The sequence below is a fragment of the Corticium candelabrum genome, chromosome 1 (genome assembly GCF_963422355.1).
Source record: "Corticium candelabrum chromosome 1, ooCorCand1.1, whole genome shotgun sequence".
NCBI classification, from domain to species: Eukaryota; Metazoa; Porifera; class Homoscleromorpha; order Homosclerophorida; family Plakinidae; genus Corticium; species Corticium candelabrum.
Genome location: NC_085085.1, coordinates 12,648,780 through 12,668,804, shown reverse-complemented (window position 1 = coordinate 12,668,804; position 20,025 = coordinate 12,648,780). Strand labels below are relative to the sequence as shown.

Genomic DNA, 20,025 nt, shown 5'->3' with positions numbered 1-20,025 from the left:
AAAAGTTAAGTATTTCACCTTGCTGAATGTCTTGTCACGACCAAAGTGACATCCGTCCACACCATCATGACAGGCTCGCATAATTCTCACTTGCTCTTCTCTGGACACGACTACTCTCCGGAGGTTCAACACACCTGCCTTGACATCATCCTTCTTGTGGTAGAGTACACCGTCATCGTTGTGGAAAGACGTTGCCTGCTGACGAAGCCCTCTTCTGTCGTTGATGCTGAAGCCTTGTGGATATTTGGGTTGTCCGCGTTTACAACCTTGCAGGCAATTCAGCAAAGCCTGGCAACGAGCCTCTGAAAGGTCAGTAGCCTTGCTCATGATGATAGCTTGCTGTATCGAACACCCTTGAAACGGCGGGAAATTGAAAAAGCGCAACCACGATTCTAAACCCCGGATTTGTCACGGATAGTTTACATAGCTATTCGAGCCGGATTTTTGGGACACTCGGGTAAGGTTTAGACAATTGGGGGATAGTCTAAACTATCTGGGATAGTATCTACTATCCGGAGGATGCTCTGTTCAGAAGGATAATCTGCACTGTGACATGATTAGTACAAACTATCCAGGGAATAGTCTATACTATCCGGGGGATGATCTGTCCGGGGGATAGTTTATCCTGTGACGCCGGGCTTAACAGTCGAGTGGAGTGCGTTTTATTTGTATCTTGTACCTAAGTAATAATAACTGCAACACGTAATCGCTTTAGTTGGCAAGGTGGCCTTTCGTCTGTTCTGCACTGTGGGTGGCTGGCCATGGACGACCATTGAGTATGCATGACTCTTCTTCAACTCTTCAGCTATTTCTACTCTCTTATTCTATCGCTCACACAGTCATTTTCCAGAAAAGAAGAAAAGAATGAAGAAAATTAATGCATCAAAAACACAATCACCGTGAACATGCCAATCCTGATGGAAGTACATATTTGTTACCAATAAGTTGACTTGTTAGCATGATAACATTTAGAGGTGAAGAAAGTTGCTGCAAATAGCATGCGTTCGCCGTGTTTTGTTGAGGCATGCACTGTACGAACTATGCACAACTCTGAGTTACTCTGATTTGTTGTCCTGCTCTATACGCTTGTATTTGGAAATTGAGATTAAACCGTTGTTTACAGAATACAAAAGGTCTTCTCTCCATACATGATTGTCAATGATTTCAATTATCTTGTGAATACTATCAATTGGCAACATAATACATTTGTTTTCTTCCTGATGCATCAAGTTAATAATGAAGACTATGATTATTCATGTCTACAACCACGCCATTGTACATTCTAAAATGCTTAGATATACACAAGAAGACCACACTTTGTCATGAAAGCATATTGTCTGATGATAATCAGACTGACATGAACTAGTACACTCATAACTACAATACAAAATGCTAATCCTATGCAGTATGTTTTACTAAATTTTAGATCACTCTTTCATAGCAACTAGTGCTACCAGATGACACTTAATCTCACTGTATTATTAAATTTTATAGTCACGTGAAAAACGTGTGTACACAACATCAGTTTCCCAAGTTCAAACGATAAACACACTCAATTGCACTTGAATTTGTGAACCAACTGCACATAGCACAACTGCTGTTACTGTAAAGATCCAGCTAATGAAGACAATATAAAGTAATTCAAACACTTGCAGACTTTTGCTGTACAATAATAATCTAGTCAATATAATATGATTGAATGCAACAGACAGTGTCAGGTCTGTTCAAGCTCGAGACAAATGATAAAAATAGTAGACGTTTGCTATTCCATGCAAAATTGCTGAGTGAAATAATAGTTGCTCTCTCAGCTTGTATTGCTTTGCATTTATTACACATGACATCCCAGTTACCACAACTTGCTTTCACATAGAGCTAATTAGCATACTTTGCAAATATAAAAGATACACGAGTGCCTTCAGTCTTGTAGCCTTTGTATACGTACGTTCCATCGACTGTAAGCAGCTTATTAAACAGACACCTGTCTGCACGACCGGGCTTCTCGTATGTGGCTTGAATAATGTAATACTCGGTCTCACCAGAACTGAGCACATCCGTACGCTTCACTGCAATGTCTTTGGCGTCCGCCAACTCTACTACAAAGCGAGCATCACGAAGCTGTGAGTGTATCTGTAAGTCGGGGCTTGTGTAATCTACCTATAAAATAAACGAAACATTGTATGATTGATATCGTGCAAGCCTTCATCACATCTGATACTTAAAGTATTCCCAGATCTTGGTGGTCGGGTAGAGGATCTCTATCGATCATAACATCGAGTCTTCGCTTTAATTGTTGTGATGAATAAAAGCTGTAAAACTGCTGCCGTTTAAGTTTCCTCACACGGCTTTCTCTGATAGTGACCGAAGGGTTCCCACAAACAAACGACGGAAGAAGTAGAGACGCGGCTTTCTCTAGAGGAGAGAAAGGAGACGTGCCGAGAGATGTGTAATAGCCCTGAGGCGTTATGTTGTCCTTGATGTAACTAATCACCGAGATGCCAATATCTCGTTCCAGCTCTGAAGGTGCAGAGTCGTTGAACCAGGCGACATAATATATTGCCACAGAATACGAAGGATCCGACAATACCTTTGTCTCGTTATACAGTCTGAACGTGACCTTCTGTCCACGTCCTCGTCGGACTGTCCACCTCAATCGACTCGCATCCATGAAATGATGAAATTTCTACACATTATTAAACCATCGTTTATTAACCATAAATAAAGATAACATTGATATCAAGTTTACATGTTCACTAGAAGCAGCCGATCTGTTTTTAAAGTTTACCACTACAAATACGTCTCTCGTACATCGGACGACTCCTCTGGACTTTTGGCCCTCCTCCTGCCTTTCTATTTGAGCTACAGAGTTGAGGTGCAACAATAGCTCTTCGACGTTCTGATGCAGACTGTAAAGGCAGTCACCATCGTGAACGAGGACGACCGTCTCGCACAGAAGCATACCCAAGCGAATCGCAAACGCGTCGTCGACATCCTGAACACTCCTCACAAGATCATTGCAAAGACACGAGAGATCTACAGAACGTAACACGTGACAACATTAAATACAACGAAATCTCGATACTGTAGGATCACATGCCTCGGGGATCGACAGTCTGCACGTGCCCGGATCCATTTCGTAGCAACGGTGCAAGCCTCCACGACGGAAACATTGTTAGTAGGTCTTCAGTCGACAGTCTATTTGCCTCATCGGTACACTGCCCGATGCCAGACAACTGAAGACAAACACCAGGAGTATCACGATCTCGATCGAATCTCAAGTTCATACACAACGAACAGGAACGCTCTCGTTTCGCCGATTGGTCGCTTTCGCTTTGCCCTTTGCCAATCAGCTTATCACAAAACGATTCAAATCCGCTGCCCATCTCTCCAAACGTCGCCATCCGATATCCGTCCCAACATGTCTGATGCATTTCGGTAGGTTCTAGTACGCCTAGTCCTGCCGTCGCGTCCTCAGAGGCGGCTACACAGTCTGACAATTGTTTTATTGTTGATATCCCGCAGTAGCACGAGAGAGAGTCGACGCTATCCGCCGTCTCGTCCATCACGGTGTGAGGATAGATTCGTGGACGTGGGCGCTGGCGATTGCTGGTCTATAGCAAGCGAACGTTTGCCTTCCTGATTACAACGTCGCAAGACGATCTAATCCGTCGTCCCTCGTTGCCCCCGATCACACTCGATCACTGATCGCCCACGGCCGTTTCGCATGCGCAACTTAGTTTCCACGTGACCAGTCACGTGCACCATAAACTTTGTTGCATACCTCCTTTTCCGGTGAGCTGGTTTGTCTATCTCTACGCTTTTCTCTACTTATGTATCTCTCAAGATACTGCACACAATTTATCAGTACTCTAACTCTTATCTCTTCGGCTTACAACAAAATCTTCTTCAAGTTAGCTTGCATGAGACTAGGTTTTACCGTGTCTAGTATTTTCTTCAATATTCGCATTCTCCGGCTTTTCCCGAAATAAAGACTAAAACCAACTGCAAGAACGAAATAACTTATAGCATTCAGTAAAGACTCGTTGTTGTACCGTTAGCTGTTCACAACCAACGAAGTCGACAACTGGCAAAGCAACACCCACTTCCTCTGGTAAGTGATGTCTCGTTCTACTACTTATGCGTCATTGTTTTCATCGCTTTAGGAAGGAAAACTAACGGAGAAACCGTAGAACAGACATATATAATATCACAAAAGTTTGCAGACCACTGATGAACCTCTGAATCACGGCAGCAAGTCAGCAGCGCGGAGATGGTGCCTTCTACATTGGCCGGGCGATACATTGATGCAGACAGCGAGCGCGCGTGTTGCTGAGGTAAGCTTGCAGACTGTTTACATACTGTGACACATGCACAAGTTGTTGTGATCAGGTACAATGAGGGAAACACAATACAGCAAGGAGGGCAATTCCCAAGTCGTTATCTACCCACGCATCCTGCAGAAGACGATCATAGATCATAGTATACACCCAGCAGCTGTTTGGCAGGAAACAACGAAAGTGGAGTCCGGACAATTAGAGACCTCTTTCTCATTCATCAGGAAAACCAAATGAAGAGGCAACATCCGCAAGATACACTTTGAACTCTGAAACAGCATTCCAAAAAATATAAATAAGCATAAGTTTGCAACTATAGCTGATTCTATGTGAATCATGACTAAACTATTTTATTATACCTCTACCTTTCTCACGAACCATGTACTGTCTTGTTAAGGTGTAACTCAGTTCAGCTATATAACAAGAAATTTTTCAATAAATTCAAAGAGTCTCAGTACTACTGTACTAGTAACTTTGTGTGTTACATTATAATGGATGAACATCAGGCCTGCCTTAGACAACTATGTCGTGTATGTGGCATTAGGTTTGGACGTGATGACCGTCGTTATGCCTGCTCTGAGTATTCTAGGCTACTATCACAAGCGTACAGCAACTTACATTCGGAAAACGATGACCCACTTGTTTACCCAACCGACTTCTGTATTGGTTGTTACCTTGCAATGTCGAAGTGTGAAAAAAGCCAAGGAGCACTGCTGACTGTTCCACAATCACCACAATGGCAAGCTCACTCAGGAGACTGTCCAATCTGCTCGAGCTGCAAGGAGCAAAAAAAAGGAGGACGTCCTTCCAAAAAATTACAGAAGAAAAGAACTGCAGCCGCTAGTGACACAATGCCGTCACTTCAGAATGTAATTGACCACATAAAGCAGACAGCTCCTCCATCATTCTGTTCGGATGTCTCAACTCAGTCTCTCTTGCCCTCTGAGTTCATCCAGCCAGCTCCCCCTCTCACAATAGAGTTGTTTCTTTGTCCAATATGTAAACAAGTCATCAATGCACCTGTGGAATCACCTTGTAAACAACTATGCTGTGCACAGTGTGCTGTTGAAGCCATTAAATCATCAGCTGATGTTGTCTGTCCTCTGTGCCAAAAATCAATCTCAACTACAGACGCTATACAGCGTCCATCAAAAATTACCGTACCTTAATGTCATCAGCTTCGCTTCGAGTCAAATGCACTCAATCCAGTTGCTCAGAATATGTACGATTAGACCAACTCAAGAAGCACCAGTTAAGCTGTGGACAAAGCACCCAGATTAATGCAACACCCATACAACGAACACTACAAGATGTGTTGCAGAAGCCCTTAGATCAAACACCTGACACAACAGAAAAAAGAGTAGCAAGCAATGTCATCAGGAGAATGGTGAACTCTACATGTGAGCAAGCCTCGGAGGATTTTGTATCTTTGAAAACTGGTGGAAGGGTAAGTAAGACGTACCAATTAAACAACCCATAAAATTCTAATATGAAGTGGAGTTTGCTTTTCTCTTTATAGCCATTGACATACTTTCGTGTGCCAAAGCCACTCGTGTCGTCTACTGCATCTTCTGAAGCAACCGTGAGGGGTAGAACTAGGCAAATTGCACGTGTTCGTGAAGCCATCAGTGGAGGGCAGGAAGCAGTAAACAGGCAACTTATTCATGAGGCCAAGCGTTTGGCAAGAGAAAGACAAGAGCTACTAAAGGAAGCTGGCTTCCAGGAAATACAATACAGAGTCTCAGCCACAGAAGGCCTGGCCTTAAAAGCAGACCTTTCTATTCCTTGGAACAAGTTGAGAGCTCTAAGACGGTAACTAGTTAATTTTTTTAGTCAATGTTTAGCTAGTCTTCCAATAGAAATTACCATACATTGCAGATGGCTATCAAAGTGGGGTGTGTCTCTTGCCAGTGAAAAAAAGCAACGACAGCTCATGCTAGATTGGTTGCCGCAGGACTTAGAAGCTGAAGAAGTTGTGTTCACCTTCAAACTACCAGGTGGCGGTGAAGAGCTTCGACCTGCCCCATGTATTTACATATCTCCACTCAAATCTGTAGTCCACTCACTTCTCGACCAGTTTGAATCGTGTGTGCTTTAGACCTTACTCAAAAACTTATCCTAAATACTGTTTTTTCTCCAGAGCTGATGCATTAGTGTGGCATGACAATGCCATTCCTGCTGATGAAGTGTGGATTAAGCTTGGTGGAGACAAGGGTGGGAGGACTTTCAAGCTAGCTGTGCAGATAGCAAATGTTGCATCAGTCAACTCAGTGAAGAACACCTTTGTCATTACATGCTTTGAAGCTGCTGATACAGTAGCTAACCTCAACATAGCTATAGGAAGATACCAAGAGCAGCTACAGGAACTAACAACAACTGACAGGAAGTAAACAAATAAACACAAAAGTAATGTAATCCTATTACAAATGTTCTTTTCTTGGTTAGAGCAAAGAAAGTCAGACTGTTTCTTTTTGGAGATTATGAATTTCTCTGCAAGATGTATGGGTTATCTGGACCTTCAGGTATGCAGCAGTATTATGTCATTACATGGCTCTCATAGTGCTTGTAGCATTTACCTCCTCCCTACCATAGGTCGTCACTGTTGTTTATGGTGTCTAATTGACAGTTCACAAATGGCAAAACCAGCTGCAGAAAGAACACCATCACAACAAAGGAGTCTTGATCAGCTCAGTACAGACTTCAGAAAATTTACAGAATCAGGGAGCAACATAAAAAGAGCAAAATTCTATAACAATGTTATTAGGCCCCACCTTCTAGCTGTTCCAATCGACCATGTAAGAGCAAAAGCATTATCATAAGCCTTATCATTGTAATAATTGTAACCATTGCAGGTAGCCATTCCAGCACTACATATCAGTCTAGGAGTCTTTGCTAAACTTTACGATCAACTGGAACGAGCAGCTCATAAAATAGACAATCAAAGAGTCATCGAAGAAAGTGAGAGGGCTCCAACCCACATGGGACAGGCAACTGCATCTTCTTTTAAACAACACATATCAAGAGTACGAGAAGCACAGAAGTTAAAAGAGGAAGCGCGAAGGAATAAGTTAAAAGCACAGAGACTCTTTGAAATTGCCAACTGGATAAATCTCACTGGAAGCACCAACACAGAGTCAATACCACCAGCTGTAATACAAATATACGATCAAGCCAAACAGCTCACAGCACAGGCAGATCAACTAGTGAGTTGTTACAATTTTGATTTGTGGTTGTAATCCGCACCAAGCTATTTATTAATTAATTACTATGTTAATGACACATGGCTAATGTTACATCTCATTGCAGGAGGATCAAGAAAAAGCCCTCAGATTGGAGTCCTTTCCTCTTCATGATGGCCCTAGTGTCTGTGCTTTAGATAAGACACTACCTGACATAGGCATTGAAAAACAAGCCTATCATGGAGGCTCATTCATAGGCAACCACATTCACAAGTGCTGCCAGGTTATTTTAAGCATCTCAATTTATAAAATTTGCTTATTCAACAATAAATTATACTATACAGGGAAACAACATAGAAAAGCTCTGCAATTCTATTGCAACAGCCGTGCCCCAGGACCTCACAGTAACAAGGGCAACAGCAGAAACCATTGCTCAAGCATTTGCAGTAACATTCAAGCTATTTGCAGCCTGCCATAATGGTTACAGTGTCAGCCAAAAATGGACGAACATGAAATAGAAACTCTAGGTTAGCAATCAGTTCTAACAAATTGCTGCAAAAGTAATATGAGATAACTCACTGCACGTGTATGTTATAGACGCCAATATAAAAGCATTTCTTCAAAACTACAGATCTACGTTGCCCACAGCCTCAATAACACCTAAACTGCACATGTTGGAAGATCACGTGATGCCATGGGTGCGGAGATGGAAATTTGGACTGGGGTTTCATGGTGAACAGGGTGCAGAGTCCATTCATGCCCGATTCAACTCAATGCAACGCACCTACGCCAACGTGAGAAACGCTACAGAGAGACTGAAAGCTATCGTGAAAGAACATAACATGTCAGTTTTGCCCTATGTTGCTGAAAACCGGCCTGAGGTGAAAAAGAGAAAGACTACAAACAAAGACTAGACATTGCTTATATTACATGCTCCTTTTGCTTGTAACTTTAGACTTTAGACTGCACGAGATTCAGAAAAATCTGCTGTAGGAGCGTTACTAGCTAGAGTCCCGTATCTAGTTTCGGATAAAAAACAAGCTCACCTTCAGCCGATTTGAGACGGTACAACTTCGGTGTTGTAATAGGGCAAAGGGCAAAGCTACACTTGTTACTCGTATATCTGACCGAAGGATATCATTCGCAAAACCCGGAGAAGACGAAACTAGACAAAAACAGGCACTCCTAATTTTTGGCGACAACACCGCACCAATGCAATAATTGATACGACCGCACACAGCACTAGTGACTAACTTCTTCTCTATTTCGCCTGCGCCACCAATGGTTTTTGTTAGAACAGTACAAATGCCGATTCCCGGACGCGACTTCACACGAAAGTCAGATACCTAAATTGCGCATGCGTAATCTAAGTTGGCGCATTGTAGCATGCGCGAAACAGCCGTGCACCGCCCTCTGCGTCTAGGTGATATCAATGATTGATGTCATTGTTTTTATATAATTTTTATCTTTCCCGAGCTTTCCCAAGGTTAGTCCCCACCAGGGACTGTCTGTAGTCTACTCTATCTAGAGTATACATGTGCAGTACCTCTTGCGATCGACAGCAGCTAGGATGACTCAGTTTGTTTTGGAAACTTCCTCTAGAACTAATCAACCCGTTGGGATTTGCAATTATTTACTTTGACTAGTTAGAGATGTGCATGAGGTATAGTCTGTACGTTGTCCAAGTGTTGAACACTAAAAGAGCTACAGGCAAATTAAAATGGATAAAAGTATCTCTAGCTCTCTAGTTAACCGAGGCGTGCGTTAGCCGCCCCAGACGCAGTGTGGTTGCAGCCCCGGATGTGCATCTATCACTCTTACGTCTGGTATGGTACCGCCCCTCGCGGTCACCGCCCTAGGGACATCATTAGTGTTAGTAGATTACAGGGAACGACTGTCGCGTGGGATCTTCGCCAGTTAGAGTGCAGTACGTCGGCAGCAGTCCAATGCATTGCAGTGGAGGCATATGACGCACTGCAGCTTCAACTGAGAACCCGTGTGCGCGTTCAAACGCGTATGATGCACTGCAAGTGCCATTTCTGATCTGCCATTTTACAGCTACACTCTCTAGCGTAGCTGCAATCTCTTACTAACGCTTGACAGCGGCCTAAAATAGCAATATCGACAAGTACGAACAACGTCAAAGTCCAATCGAAAGCTCAGTTCCTAGCTAACACCATTAGTATGACACGCGCTGAAGAATTTGATTACATACTTACTCCCGCCCAGAAATTAAAGGCGGTACCATACCAGACGTAGTGGTGATGGATCCGGGCATCCGGGGCTGCAATCCACGCTACGTCTGGGGCGAGGCTAGTGAAACGTTAGGGCAGTAATATGTACCGCGCGTCTAGAGATCGAGCCAGACCAATTAACCGACCGACCAACGACGCGCGCTAGAGTTAAATTGTTATAGGAACTTCTCTTACTCATTTGACTTGCAGCTTGTTTGTGACGATGCCGTGCTTGTTTGTAACGCTGTTGACGTTTCAATATCAGTGTCACGATCATGCAGTCCCACGCAGTGGGCGCCATGTGTGTGCAACGTTGTACTACTAGACGCGCAATATCTATGCCAGGTGTGCACTAGTAATGCTAGAGAGACTGCGGTATTCGTAAAACTAGGCGAGCACTGGGGCGAATACTGATACTACTGATTGTATTGTACGGTCTATACGAGAGCGCTCAATGGGTAGGGCCGGGGCGACGTGCCGATCACTAACGAGGACTCTGGAGGAAATAATTGCTGCAGCGCTCTCTTCGCCCTGAAGCAACTCTGGCAAAGGCTCCTCCTCATCGCGTGATTCACGTGCGTTTAGCCGAGCCAACCTGGCTCAACTCCCACGTCAGATTATAAACAACGTGCTAACGTAGACAGTTTTAGCTCAACGACGCATTACCAGTTGCAATGGATGGATATCATTTCAGACAAAGATGCAGACCTATACACGAAGATGACGCTGCAAAAGACGATAACGTAGTACGGAATGAGGAGGAAGGTGAGAGAACCCAGTTATTATGTCATGAGCTTCGTGAGTGTACTTCCTGTTCAGACATGATGTACATGTCGTATGTCAATGCAGCTGCAGGCAATCGTGGATGCAATCCGTATGACGTCATACTGTCGTGCAAACTTGGCGATCTGTGTGACGATGAAATAAGTCAGAAGAGAGGTTCACCCGGTCAGTGGACGTGCACATTCAATCGATTGCAAGATCTTCCCTTTCCAATGGACGAATGGGCAGGACACGTCGTTGGCATCTTGGGTCAGTACAACAGAGGCAAGACGTGGATCATGAGTCGTTTGAGTAACTGCCAACTAGCCAAGGAAGGTATGACAGTTAGAACGGAAGGCATCAGTCTCAAGTGGGTCGAAACGACAGGAGACAAAGAAGGCGACCGAGAGACTGACAAGTTCCACCATCTTGTTATCGATACTGCCGGTTTCAATACACCCATAACTCTATCAGGAGTGCATACCGGTAAGTCGTGTTGCCTCTGTCGCATTTATACGAACGTCCAGCCTGAGCTATAGGCTCGAGTTTCCAGCGGGTCGTCTCCCCCCAGGAGGAGACCGACCGGCTGGACATAAGCGTGAGCCGGATGAGCTGCTCTCCCCACACCGGTGTGGTATTTGGTATAGGAAGCTCATCCTGGAGCTGAAACGTTCACACCGTCTGGGGAGAAGGCTATTGAGGTACTGCATGCACAAGGATAGCCCTATCCGGGAGTTGGGATGGGAACTTCTACCCATTCTGAGGTCTGAGAGCGTAGCGATCGTTTCCACAGTTCTGTTTCTACGGTACATAGATGCATTGCTAGTAATTTGCTACCACGTAAAATCTAAGAGTGTTTTGGAACACCGCGCTCACTTAGAGCAGTCCATGTCCCATGATCAATGATCGACTTGAGGGGAGGATTGGGTTCTTGATCACTGCTTGTAGCCTCGTCCCCAGACTCTCTCGCGCCTGGAATTGTCCGGTGCCAACCAGAGCCGTATATATATACTACGGAAGCCGGTAGCGGCGGATTGATATCAGTCCGCCGTTCTCGGCCGCATACCAAGACACAAATAGTGTAGCGCGCGTTACCAAATGTGTAAAATTTACTTTTCTAGGTACTACATGCGCTATTCTAGATACAATGGACACGTCACCGTCTTGTATTCTAACTAGATGAACTGTGGAACATGTGTGCGCGCTCTTCGATCTGCTAGCAGCTCAGGGGACCCCAGTTTGGGATCGTTGTTTGGTGCACGTCGTGGAAACGGTACTAATCGACTTTCTAGTGAATTGGATACAAGTAGTGGGTTTCAGAAACCATACTCTTCCGATGCAATGATTGCTGGTGCACTGAAATCTTTTTGGTATGTTTAGATAATTAATTAAATTGATTAATAATAATTACAAAAGTAGACAAATACACACATGAACACATTTAGTTGTAGATGTTTCAGTAATGATGTAGTCGTTATTGTAGAGTTATAAATTGCAGAAATTTCCAAAAGATAATTTCAAACTTAATGCAGGACTGAAAAACGTCTTTGGATTGAATTATTGTGTGAATTCATGTTATTTTGTTCCTGATGTGTATGAAATCTCTACAATAACTAATATATCATATCATAGACACATGTGTGGGTGAGTGGTCATCTGTGTATTGTGTGTGTGTGTGTGTGTGTGTGTGTGTGTGTGTGTGTGTGTGTGTGTGTGTGTGTGTGTGTGTGTGTGTACATACACAGATGACCACTCACCCACGCATGTGATATATTAGTTATTGTAGAGATTTCATACACAGCAGGAACAGAATAACATGAATTCACACAATAATTCAATCCAAGGACGTTTTTCAGTCCTGCATTACTTAAGTTTGAAATTATCTTTTGAAAATTTCTGCAATGTATAACTCTACAATAACGACTACATCATTACTGAACACATCTACAACTAAATGTGTGCATGTGTGTATTTGTCTAATTTTGTAATTATTATTAATTAATCAATTTAATTAATTATTTAAACATACCAAAAAGATTTCAGTACACCAACAATCATCGCATCAGAAGAGTCAAGGGCTACTCATATCCAATTCACTGGAAAGTCGATTAGTACCGTTTCCATGACGTGCAGCAAACAACGATCCCAAACTGGCGTCCCCTTAGCTGCTGATCGAAGAGCGCGCACACATGTTCCACAGTTCATTTATTTAGAATACAACGAGAATACAAGGCGGTAACGTGTCCATTGTATCTAGAATAGCGCACGTTATTTTGCAGTACATTAATATTAACTAATGATTGTGGCATTGATATTACATAAATTCTACACATTTGATAACGCGCGCTACACTATTTGTGTCTATTGATATCAGTGCGGCCGAGAACGGCGGACTGATATCAATCCGCCTTCCGTAATGCTCTGGTGCCAACTGTAGTCTCGCGTAGCCAGACCCCTTTCCGCGCTGCGTCATCCTTCCGGGCGAAATGATGACGCGTCGGAAAAGGGTCTGGCTACGCGAGACTGCCAACTGCGCAAGAAGATAATCCAGAATAATACACTAGCACGCAGTTTGTACGCATTCTATTGCCCTACATAGCTATTTCACCGTTGATGTATAGGTGTGCGTGTAGCTAAGAGACCAGACGTTATCTAGAATTTCATGGCTGTTGCCCTGTTAGATCAGAGTAGCATAAAACAGACACGTTGGATGAGAGAGAAACTTCACAACAGACCAGTGAAAATGGACATGGACGACTTCCTTACCCGGAAATGGATTTTAACGTCACAGCTGCGAAGTGAATCTTGGGTCTCTGAGATTTCTCATTGCAGCATCTTTCCACAATTAGTGCTCTATTCAAAACAGCACTTAATGACCCAAAGGCTCCACGTATACAAATGCAAAGGCATGATTGACCCACAGACCCTCATGAAGACGCAACTCAAGACATGTCACGACTTGGACAACTATTCCAATCCTGTGACTAGAGTAACACGTAAAACAACACCTCGCATCACAGACACTTTGAATAGGGTCATATTCTTGGACGTACTGACCCCACCGCGCCCACTGCCGTAAGGCGTGTTCTCAGTTACTACGCATGTGTGAAAGCATGCAGTACACAATACCTCCTCTAGGTTGTCATGTGAATCAATCGCAAAATTATACCACTCCTTGCACATTCGTAAGATTTAAATCAACAACTACTATAAAAGGCTGCGGTGGGACAAAATGCGTTTAGCGTCTCATTTTCGAGTATCACATTGTGTGTCATATCCAACACGTAAGTAACGTGTACAGTGATCTTCCAGTAGGCTGTTTGGTAGATTGCTCGCTTTGTGTTGTATTGCGTGGCTCGGGAGATGTGTTTCAACGTTTAGCTTGCGTCTAGTTAGTTCAGAATGCGCCGTCATTTCCAGTGTTGACTAGAATCCGATGGTGAGATCACACGATTGTCTAGACAGGTGTTTTCTACAGATCCGGATGTATGGTTTAGTCATGACTTACAACCTGCGTATTAGTTCACAGTCCGTGCAGGTAATGCCCTAGTCCAACGCAGAACAACCTGAACAAGAACATTCGTGACTAACTAGCGCTCCCCCAAGACTGTATTCGCTGTTGACCACGAATCTAGGCTATATCCGCGTTTGGTGACCATTGTTCCAGCGAGTAGATAGCAGCATTGTCTTGCATGCAAGTTCAGCTATTGCTAGTTTGCGTCCCGTTCCCATTCTTGCTAGCTGAATGTGACTCAAAAATGAGACGCTAAACGCATTTGTGGTCCCACCGCAGCTTTTTATAGTAGGTATGATTTAAATCTTACGATGCACGTAAGGCCTATTGGACCAAACTAAGAGCGTGAATCAGAAACACAACAATCCACACATCCATATAGCCACAAATTACAAACCAGAAGTCATTCCAGCATCTATTTTGAGTACTTTATTCACTAAGTCACGTGACTCTTACCAAGTGCTACCAAACAATAATAGTACTAGTTCTACGGTATCCGTAGGCGCCTCGCGTTCGTGAGTTACTCAGTAACACTTCCAACGGAGCTTTCAGACCGTCTACTGAAACGCCGAGTCCTAGCTAGACAATACGCATTTGTTGAAACATGCAAACTTCCTAGTAGTTTAGATTACGTCTATAGGCCTGGTATAGGTAGTCGTCGTTTTGCGATCCTGATCAAGACAATTGAAATGTACAGTCTAGGTATGCACTCAGTTCCGTTGTAACGACAGTGGTATGGTATTTACTGACATAGAAATTGATATCAGCAAACATTGACTATCAACAGTGTTAGATGCAGCACAGTGTAGTAAAGATTGATTGTAGTATGGGACGTGTCAATAGTTGACTGTAGGTGGCATTCAGCAACTAAATGTGTTTCTTGATTGTCAATTACGCACAGTCCTTAGAATACAGTGTTAGATGCAAACAGTGTAGTAAAGGATTGATCACACTGACGTGTGAATAGGTGACTGTAGGTGGCATTCAACTGCTGAAGGTGTTTCTTGGTTGTCAGTCCCTAGCTACAATACAAAAGGACAGGGCGACGAAAGTTCAGAAAGCATTTTCTCCGCCGTTCGGTCACCTAGACGAATCGTTCTTAGACTCATCTGTAGTCGGACACGGTATGTCCTAGCATGAAACGTGGTCGTGGGGAGGGGAATTTGAGATTTGTGTACACACACACACACACACACACACACACACACACACACACACACACACACACACACACACACACATGCACACACAGTGACACACACACACACACACACACACACACACACACACACACACACACACACACACACACACACACGCACACATACACACACAAACGCACACACACACACACACACACACACACACACACACACACACACACACACACACACACACACACACACACACACACACACACACACACACACACAATATATATATATATATATATATATATATATATATATATATATATATATATAAACGAAAAGCTTGCTGGAGACCCATATATGACCACGCCCATTTCTGTTGTGCGACCCGGATTAGAAGCCTCGCTACGGTCGGCAATCATAGCTGAAACTCCTAGGTCCCTCTCAAACTCGAACACATCTGTCTTTAGTGAAAATCTTCTTGTGTAATCAAAATCGAGGTTGACATTGCAGATGAAACGTTTCGTGTGGGTGCTATATGACAATTGTTTACTGCTGTCTCATCTAGCTAATCAGGGCGGACGCGAACTGACGGAGTCTGGTGATGCACAAGCGGCGGCCGGTGACAACACCGACGACAAAAGACTGGATGAAGCCAACAGTCTGATGCAAGAAATGGAACAATATGAGCAATTCCTTCAAAGCATGACGTTTGCTCTCTCTGACTACGTCATCGTCGTATTGCACGAGACGACCTTGTCAGATCAGAGGTTTCTCATCCAAGTGGTTCGCAAGTGGAAAGAATGCTCGCAAGATGGCAGATGCAAAGAAATTTTCGTGCTACACAACTTCAGGGACATGCACGATCCTGAGGAGAGGGAAAAACTGTTTGCGGTACTGAGTGTACATATAACCTATACCAATTGAATTTTGTACTGCATGCATGTATACACTAGATTAACGGTGATGTTGAAGTTGTGTTGTTTACGTACAGCAATGCACGAAAGACATTCTCGACGGTGGCATGGACAAAAAGAAAGGCGTTTCCTGGTTTACTTGTCCTATTCTGCATACCCGTCATGTTTGTCTGATGAACGACGGCAGACATCGGGATTATAATGATGCCGTCTTTGATCTCGTCAAGGAATGGATTCATAACATCCTTCCAAAGCCACAATTCCCTTACACTCCAGAAAAGCTTGCCCGTCAATTTGCTAAGAGCAGTACGGAGCTGCTGAGCGAGAGAGGATTCCTTACCAACGTGAAAGAGATTCGGCATACCGAAGAAAACGGAAAAATCATCTATACCGCAGTCAAGTCAGATGACAAGTTACCAGTGGCACAGCTGCGGTCTGATGACGACAAATTTTACTCTCCGCTTCTTAGTTTCCGGCCAGCGGTAAGATATAGCTAGTTTCTGATGATACGAATTGAATGTGTTGACGAAGATTTTTCTTGTGCAGTACTCAATACGTAACTATCGATCTGAAGCCGGTTCCGATTGCAAGTTGATTAGGATCGAAGCCCCTGGTGCGGCAAGCATAAAGGTGAAACCAAAGTACAATCGGTCGAGTGCCGGTCACTGGGCAGTAGAAGTGAGTGGAGAAAAAGTACGGGGAAACGATGTGAACTATGTGAGAGAGCTAAAAGGCCAAGAAGTGGAATTCAATCCTCGCCTAAAACCGACTTCTGAGAAAAAAGGCGAACACAATAAAACAGAGCTGGACGCCGACAGCTGCAGATACGGGCAATTTTCTGAGCTATTTCAGATTCCTCTCAAGTTCAAAAAACCACACTTCGTGAAAATCGGCCCAGATAACGGTATCTTTTATCTTTTGTTTGAAGAAGAGGAAGAATTAGATGGACAAGAAGTACCGCAAGAATAAGTAACTAGAGATTGACAAAGCACGCCATGGTCTTAATTCAGCAACGCTTTGCACACGCCTATACAGCGTAAGACTCTGCTCAGCCTCTATCATTAGTGATAGGACTCGGTGTTTAGATATCTGTTAAACTCACGGTCATGATGTTATTGATTGTACTAATGTCTGAATAAAGAGTCAACAGCATTGATTTCAATGGGTTCTATCCACCTAAACCTAGCCTCGGAGCCAGACCGCTTTTGCACGTGAGGGGGCGGGAAGGGCGAGAGAGAGGGCGGGGAGAAAAAAGCTTTTTTCTCCCCGCCCTCTCTCTCGCCCTTCCCGCCCCCTCACGTGCAAAAGCGGTCTGGCTCCGAGGCTAACCTAAACCATCAATCTAATTCATTGCAGACTATAGACTGACCGTATTAGAGCTCTACAGACCATTCACATTTCCAAATCATATATAATACTGTATAAGATGAAATATTGGCGGGGAATTTATTTTGGCGGATTGGCAGATTTTCCAGCCAGCAAGCACCAATATAAAATCCGTCATTTGGCCACTGGGATATTGTGACGTCATGTAAACGTCACCACCCACGTGCATCAGGCATCATAGCATTGTGGCAGTTACATGGATAAGGCCACAAGATGGTAGCCCCAGCTTGCCGTAGTCTCTCGTAGCAAGACCATCTCAGCCTACATCCTTCTAGCCAGACCATCTCAGCCTACATATCTCTCAGGGGGAGGATGTAGGCGCAGATGGTCTGGCTACTCGAGACTACGTCTGTTGTGTCTGACCTGTCTAGCAGAGAGGATAAAACATGAGAATGAAGTCATGAAGCTTAGATCAATCTAACAATGATGTCCAACCCCCAAAATAAAACCCACCAATTTGCTTTTCGGTCAATTTCTTAGCAAACTGCTAAAATACATTCCCGCCAAAGTTTCATTCTATATAATTGCTAATTAACAATTAATTGTAACACGTTAATTGTGCAGTTAGGTACAGTACACATACAGAAATGTTGTCACTATCACATTTGGAATTGACTGTTTAGTTGTTCTATATTTTAGCTGCTACTAAAATACTGTAACACACATCAATTTCTGTGAGAATGTAGTCGCGACAATACCTAGCACTACAGTAAATCGTGAGAACTTTTATTCAGTGGAAAATTGACTAAACATACAGTGTGTACGTACACAGTAACAGGCTGTTTGTATGTCAAATGGTGTCAAATCAAACAGAATGCAGAAATACTCGACGTGTAGACTGAAGAGTTTTGAATTGGATGGGTCATGCCAATCACTTCGGGTTGAATCATCAGCATACGGTGTGAGCTTCAAGCTTCGCTCAAATCATCAATTTGGCAATTCATGATTATTCAATTACACATACACTTCCATTCATTAAAATAGATCTAATTAAGTAAATACTTATCAAACACTAAGAAAGCAACGGTGACAGCCATGCAAAGAAGGGAGACTTTCATTACATTATACTTCACTGTTTGAATGAACCATACGGCATCTATACACCGGCTTAAAAATAATTGCCAGCCACCACTACCCATTAGTCAACATCTATAAAACTGCCTTTGTCGGTAGGTCCAGTGGTCGTCAAGTCATAACCTGTTTCTAGTGGTTTCTCTATCACTCGAAGTCCTACCTGTTTTGCTATCTGTGTAACGAGAGAGTGAACTGTGTCTCCAGTTGTGCTCATAGACTGCACTAGCGATTCATATAATAATCCAAACTTCTTTAGAATCTCCATGAGATTAGGAAATTTTTGTGACTTGCAATAGCAATGGTAAACAGCCGATCGACTGCCTTGACGAATGTTCACTTGCAAATAATCCTGACTCAACGACTTATCACTAAGTTGATGAACAGCTACCGCCTGGCGATCAGGCAAGCACCCCTCAATCAGTTCTATTTGTTTCTGTAATAAGCATATTTAATCAGACACTCGAAATTAAAAGATACAGTGTGTGTGTGTGTGTGTGTGTGTGTGTGTGTGTGTGTGTGTGTGTGTGTGTGTGTGTGTGTGTGTGTGTCTGTGTGTTAATACACGTCCATTACCTTCATTTCCTGTGATAAACAAAAAACAGGATCTCTCAGTATTCCTCCATCTTTTCCGACTGACACGACTAAGTGACCGGTGAGAGTCATCAGTCCGACTGCTCCCAAGTCATTGCCTTTATACGGGCGATAGCCACTCAGCAACGTCGACGATTCTGGCGTAAACACTGCAGACGGGCCATACCTGACACTGTGCAGAAGCGAATCGCGTTTCCTACCGCGTACCAGACTGCGTTGCCCGTGAGAAAACGTCGCCGATAGGGATGATGTTGCCTCACTAGCAGAATGGTCTCTTCTACCGGTTTTTTTTAACGGAGACTGGTGCACTTGACTTCTTTAACCATCTTCGTGGCAATGAGAAAAAGCTGACTACTGCACACCAAACCAGTTGAATGAGTTTACCCAACAGACTTCTCTCAACACCGACAGAATGTCTCTGCCGCTGTCGCTGTCGTTGTGCAGTTGGTCTGCCTTGCTGCATTGAACTAAGAAGCTGCTGCTGCCCAACAGCCGTTGGCGGTCAGAAACAGTCCCAAGTTCACTAGAGAAGACGTAAAGAACTAGTGCAAGTCCCGTATGTGATACTGCAAGTCCCGCATGCGGTACCAAACCGGTCCAAGAGTCCCGTAATCGGTAACAAAAGTCCCGTATTTGATACCACTGCAGTCCTCAGACAAGTTCTTCTAGTCAGTGATACACATGCGTGTTCACCAAATACACACGTCGGCGCGTAGCCTGCATATAAGGCACAAGAGGCACGTGCACCTCCCAAAATTTTGACCTAGGGTTTTGTCCGTGGACGTGTCCTACGTACTATGTCTCTGAACGTTGGAGGTCAATTTAGACTCCTCCTACAGACCACCCACCGCACATCTGCCTAGCTGGTGCACCCCCTTGAAGAAGG

General features: G+C 43.8%; 4 protein-coding genes across 7 annotated transcripts; 2 read left to right on the top strand and 2 right to left on the bottom strand.

Annotated features, from left to right (window-relative positions):
• Positions 1 to 1,604: 1,604 nt before the first annotated feature.
• LOC134187723 (uncharacterized) lies at positions 1,605 to 3,695 on the bottom strand. The gene is made up of 4 exons (XM_062655877.1): positions 3,095 to 3,695; positions 2,744 to 3,030; positions 2,216 to 2,680; positions 1,605 to 2,154 (listed from the first exon to the last, which is right to left on the bottom strand). The coding sequence occupies exons 1-3, from the start codon at positions 3,558 to 3,560 to the stop codon at positions 2,216 to 2,218; spliced, it is 1,218 nt and encodes a 405-aa protein (XP_062511861.1). The 5' UTR covers positions 3,561 to 3,695; the 3' UTR covers positions 1,605 to 2,154.
• An 882-nt stretch (positions 3,696 to 4,577) lies between these two features.
• Positions 4,578 to 5,500, top strand: LOC134176111 (V(D)J recombination-activating protein 1-like). The gene has a single exon (XM_062642791.1). The coding sequence runs from the start codon at positions 4,823 to 4,825 to the stop codon at positions 5,498 to 5,500; it is 678 nt and encodes a 225-aa protein (XP_062498775.1). The 5' UTR covers positions 4,578 to 4,822.
• A 4,886-nt stretch (positions 5,501 to 10,386) lies between these two features.
• Positions 10,387 to 17,244, top strand: LOC134196273 (uncharacterized). 2 transcript variants are annotated; one of them, XM_062665376.1, is made up of 5 exons: positions 10,387 to 10,509; positions 10,594 to 10,992; positions 15,740 to 16,065; positions 16,166 to 16,570; positions 16,635 to 17,244. In XM_062665376.1, exons 1-5 carry the CDS (start codon positions 10,419 to 10,421, stop codon positions 17,055 to 17,057), a joined length of 1,644 nt encoding a protein of 547 aa, XP_062521360.1. In that variant the 5' UTR covers positions 10,387 to 10,418; the 3' UTR covers positions 17,058 to 17,244. The 2 variants fall into 2 exon arrangements, with proteins under 2 accessions (XP_062521360.1, XP_062521353.1); XM_062665369.1 differs by having other exon boundaries at positions 10,564 to 10,992.
• Positions 17,245 to 18,474: 1,230 nt separating this feature from the next.
• LOC134194737 (uncharacterized) lies at positions 18,475 to 19,622 on the bottom strand. Of its 3 annotated transcripts, none has more exons than XM_062663698.1 (3): positions 19,306 to 19,622; positions 19,122 to 19,237; positions 18,475 to 18,981 (listed from the first exon to the last, which is right to left on the bottom strand). In XM_062663698.1, the coding sequence occupies exons 2-3, from the start codon at positions 19,209 to 19,211 to the stop codon at positions 18,613 to 18,615; spliced, it is 459 nt and encodes a 152-aa protein (XP_062519682.1). In that variant the 5' UTR covers positions 19,212 to 19,237; positions 19,306 to 19,622; the 3' UTR covers positions 18,475 to 18,612. The 3 variants fall into 3 exon arrangements, with proteins under 3 accessions (XP_062519682.1, XP_062519689.1, XP_062519674.1); XM_062663705.1 differs by having other exon boundaries at positions 19,122 to 19,288; positions 19,347 to 19,622; XM_062663690.1 differs by having other exon boundaries at positions 19,122 to 19,465; positions 19,524 to 19,622.
• Between the last annotated feature and the right edge of the window lie 403 nt (positions 19,623 to 20,025).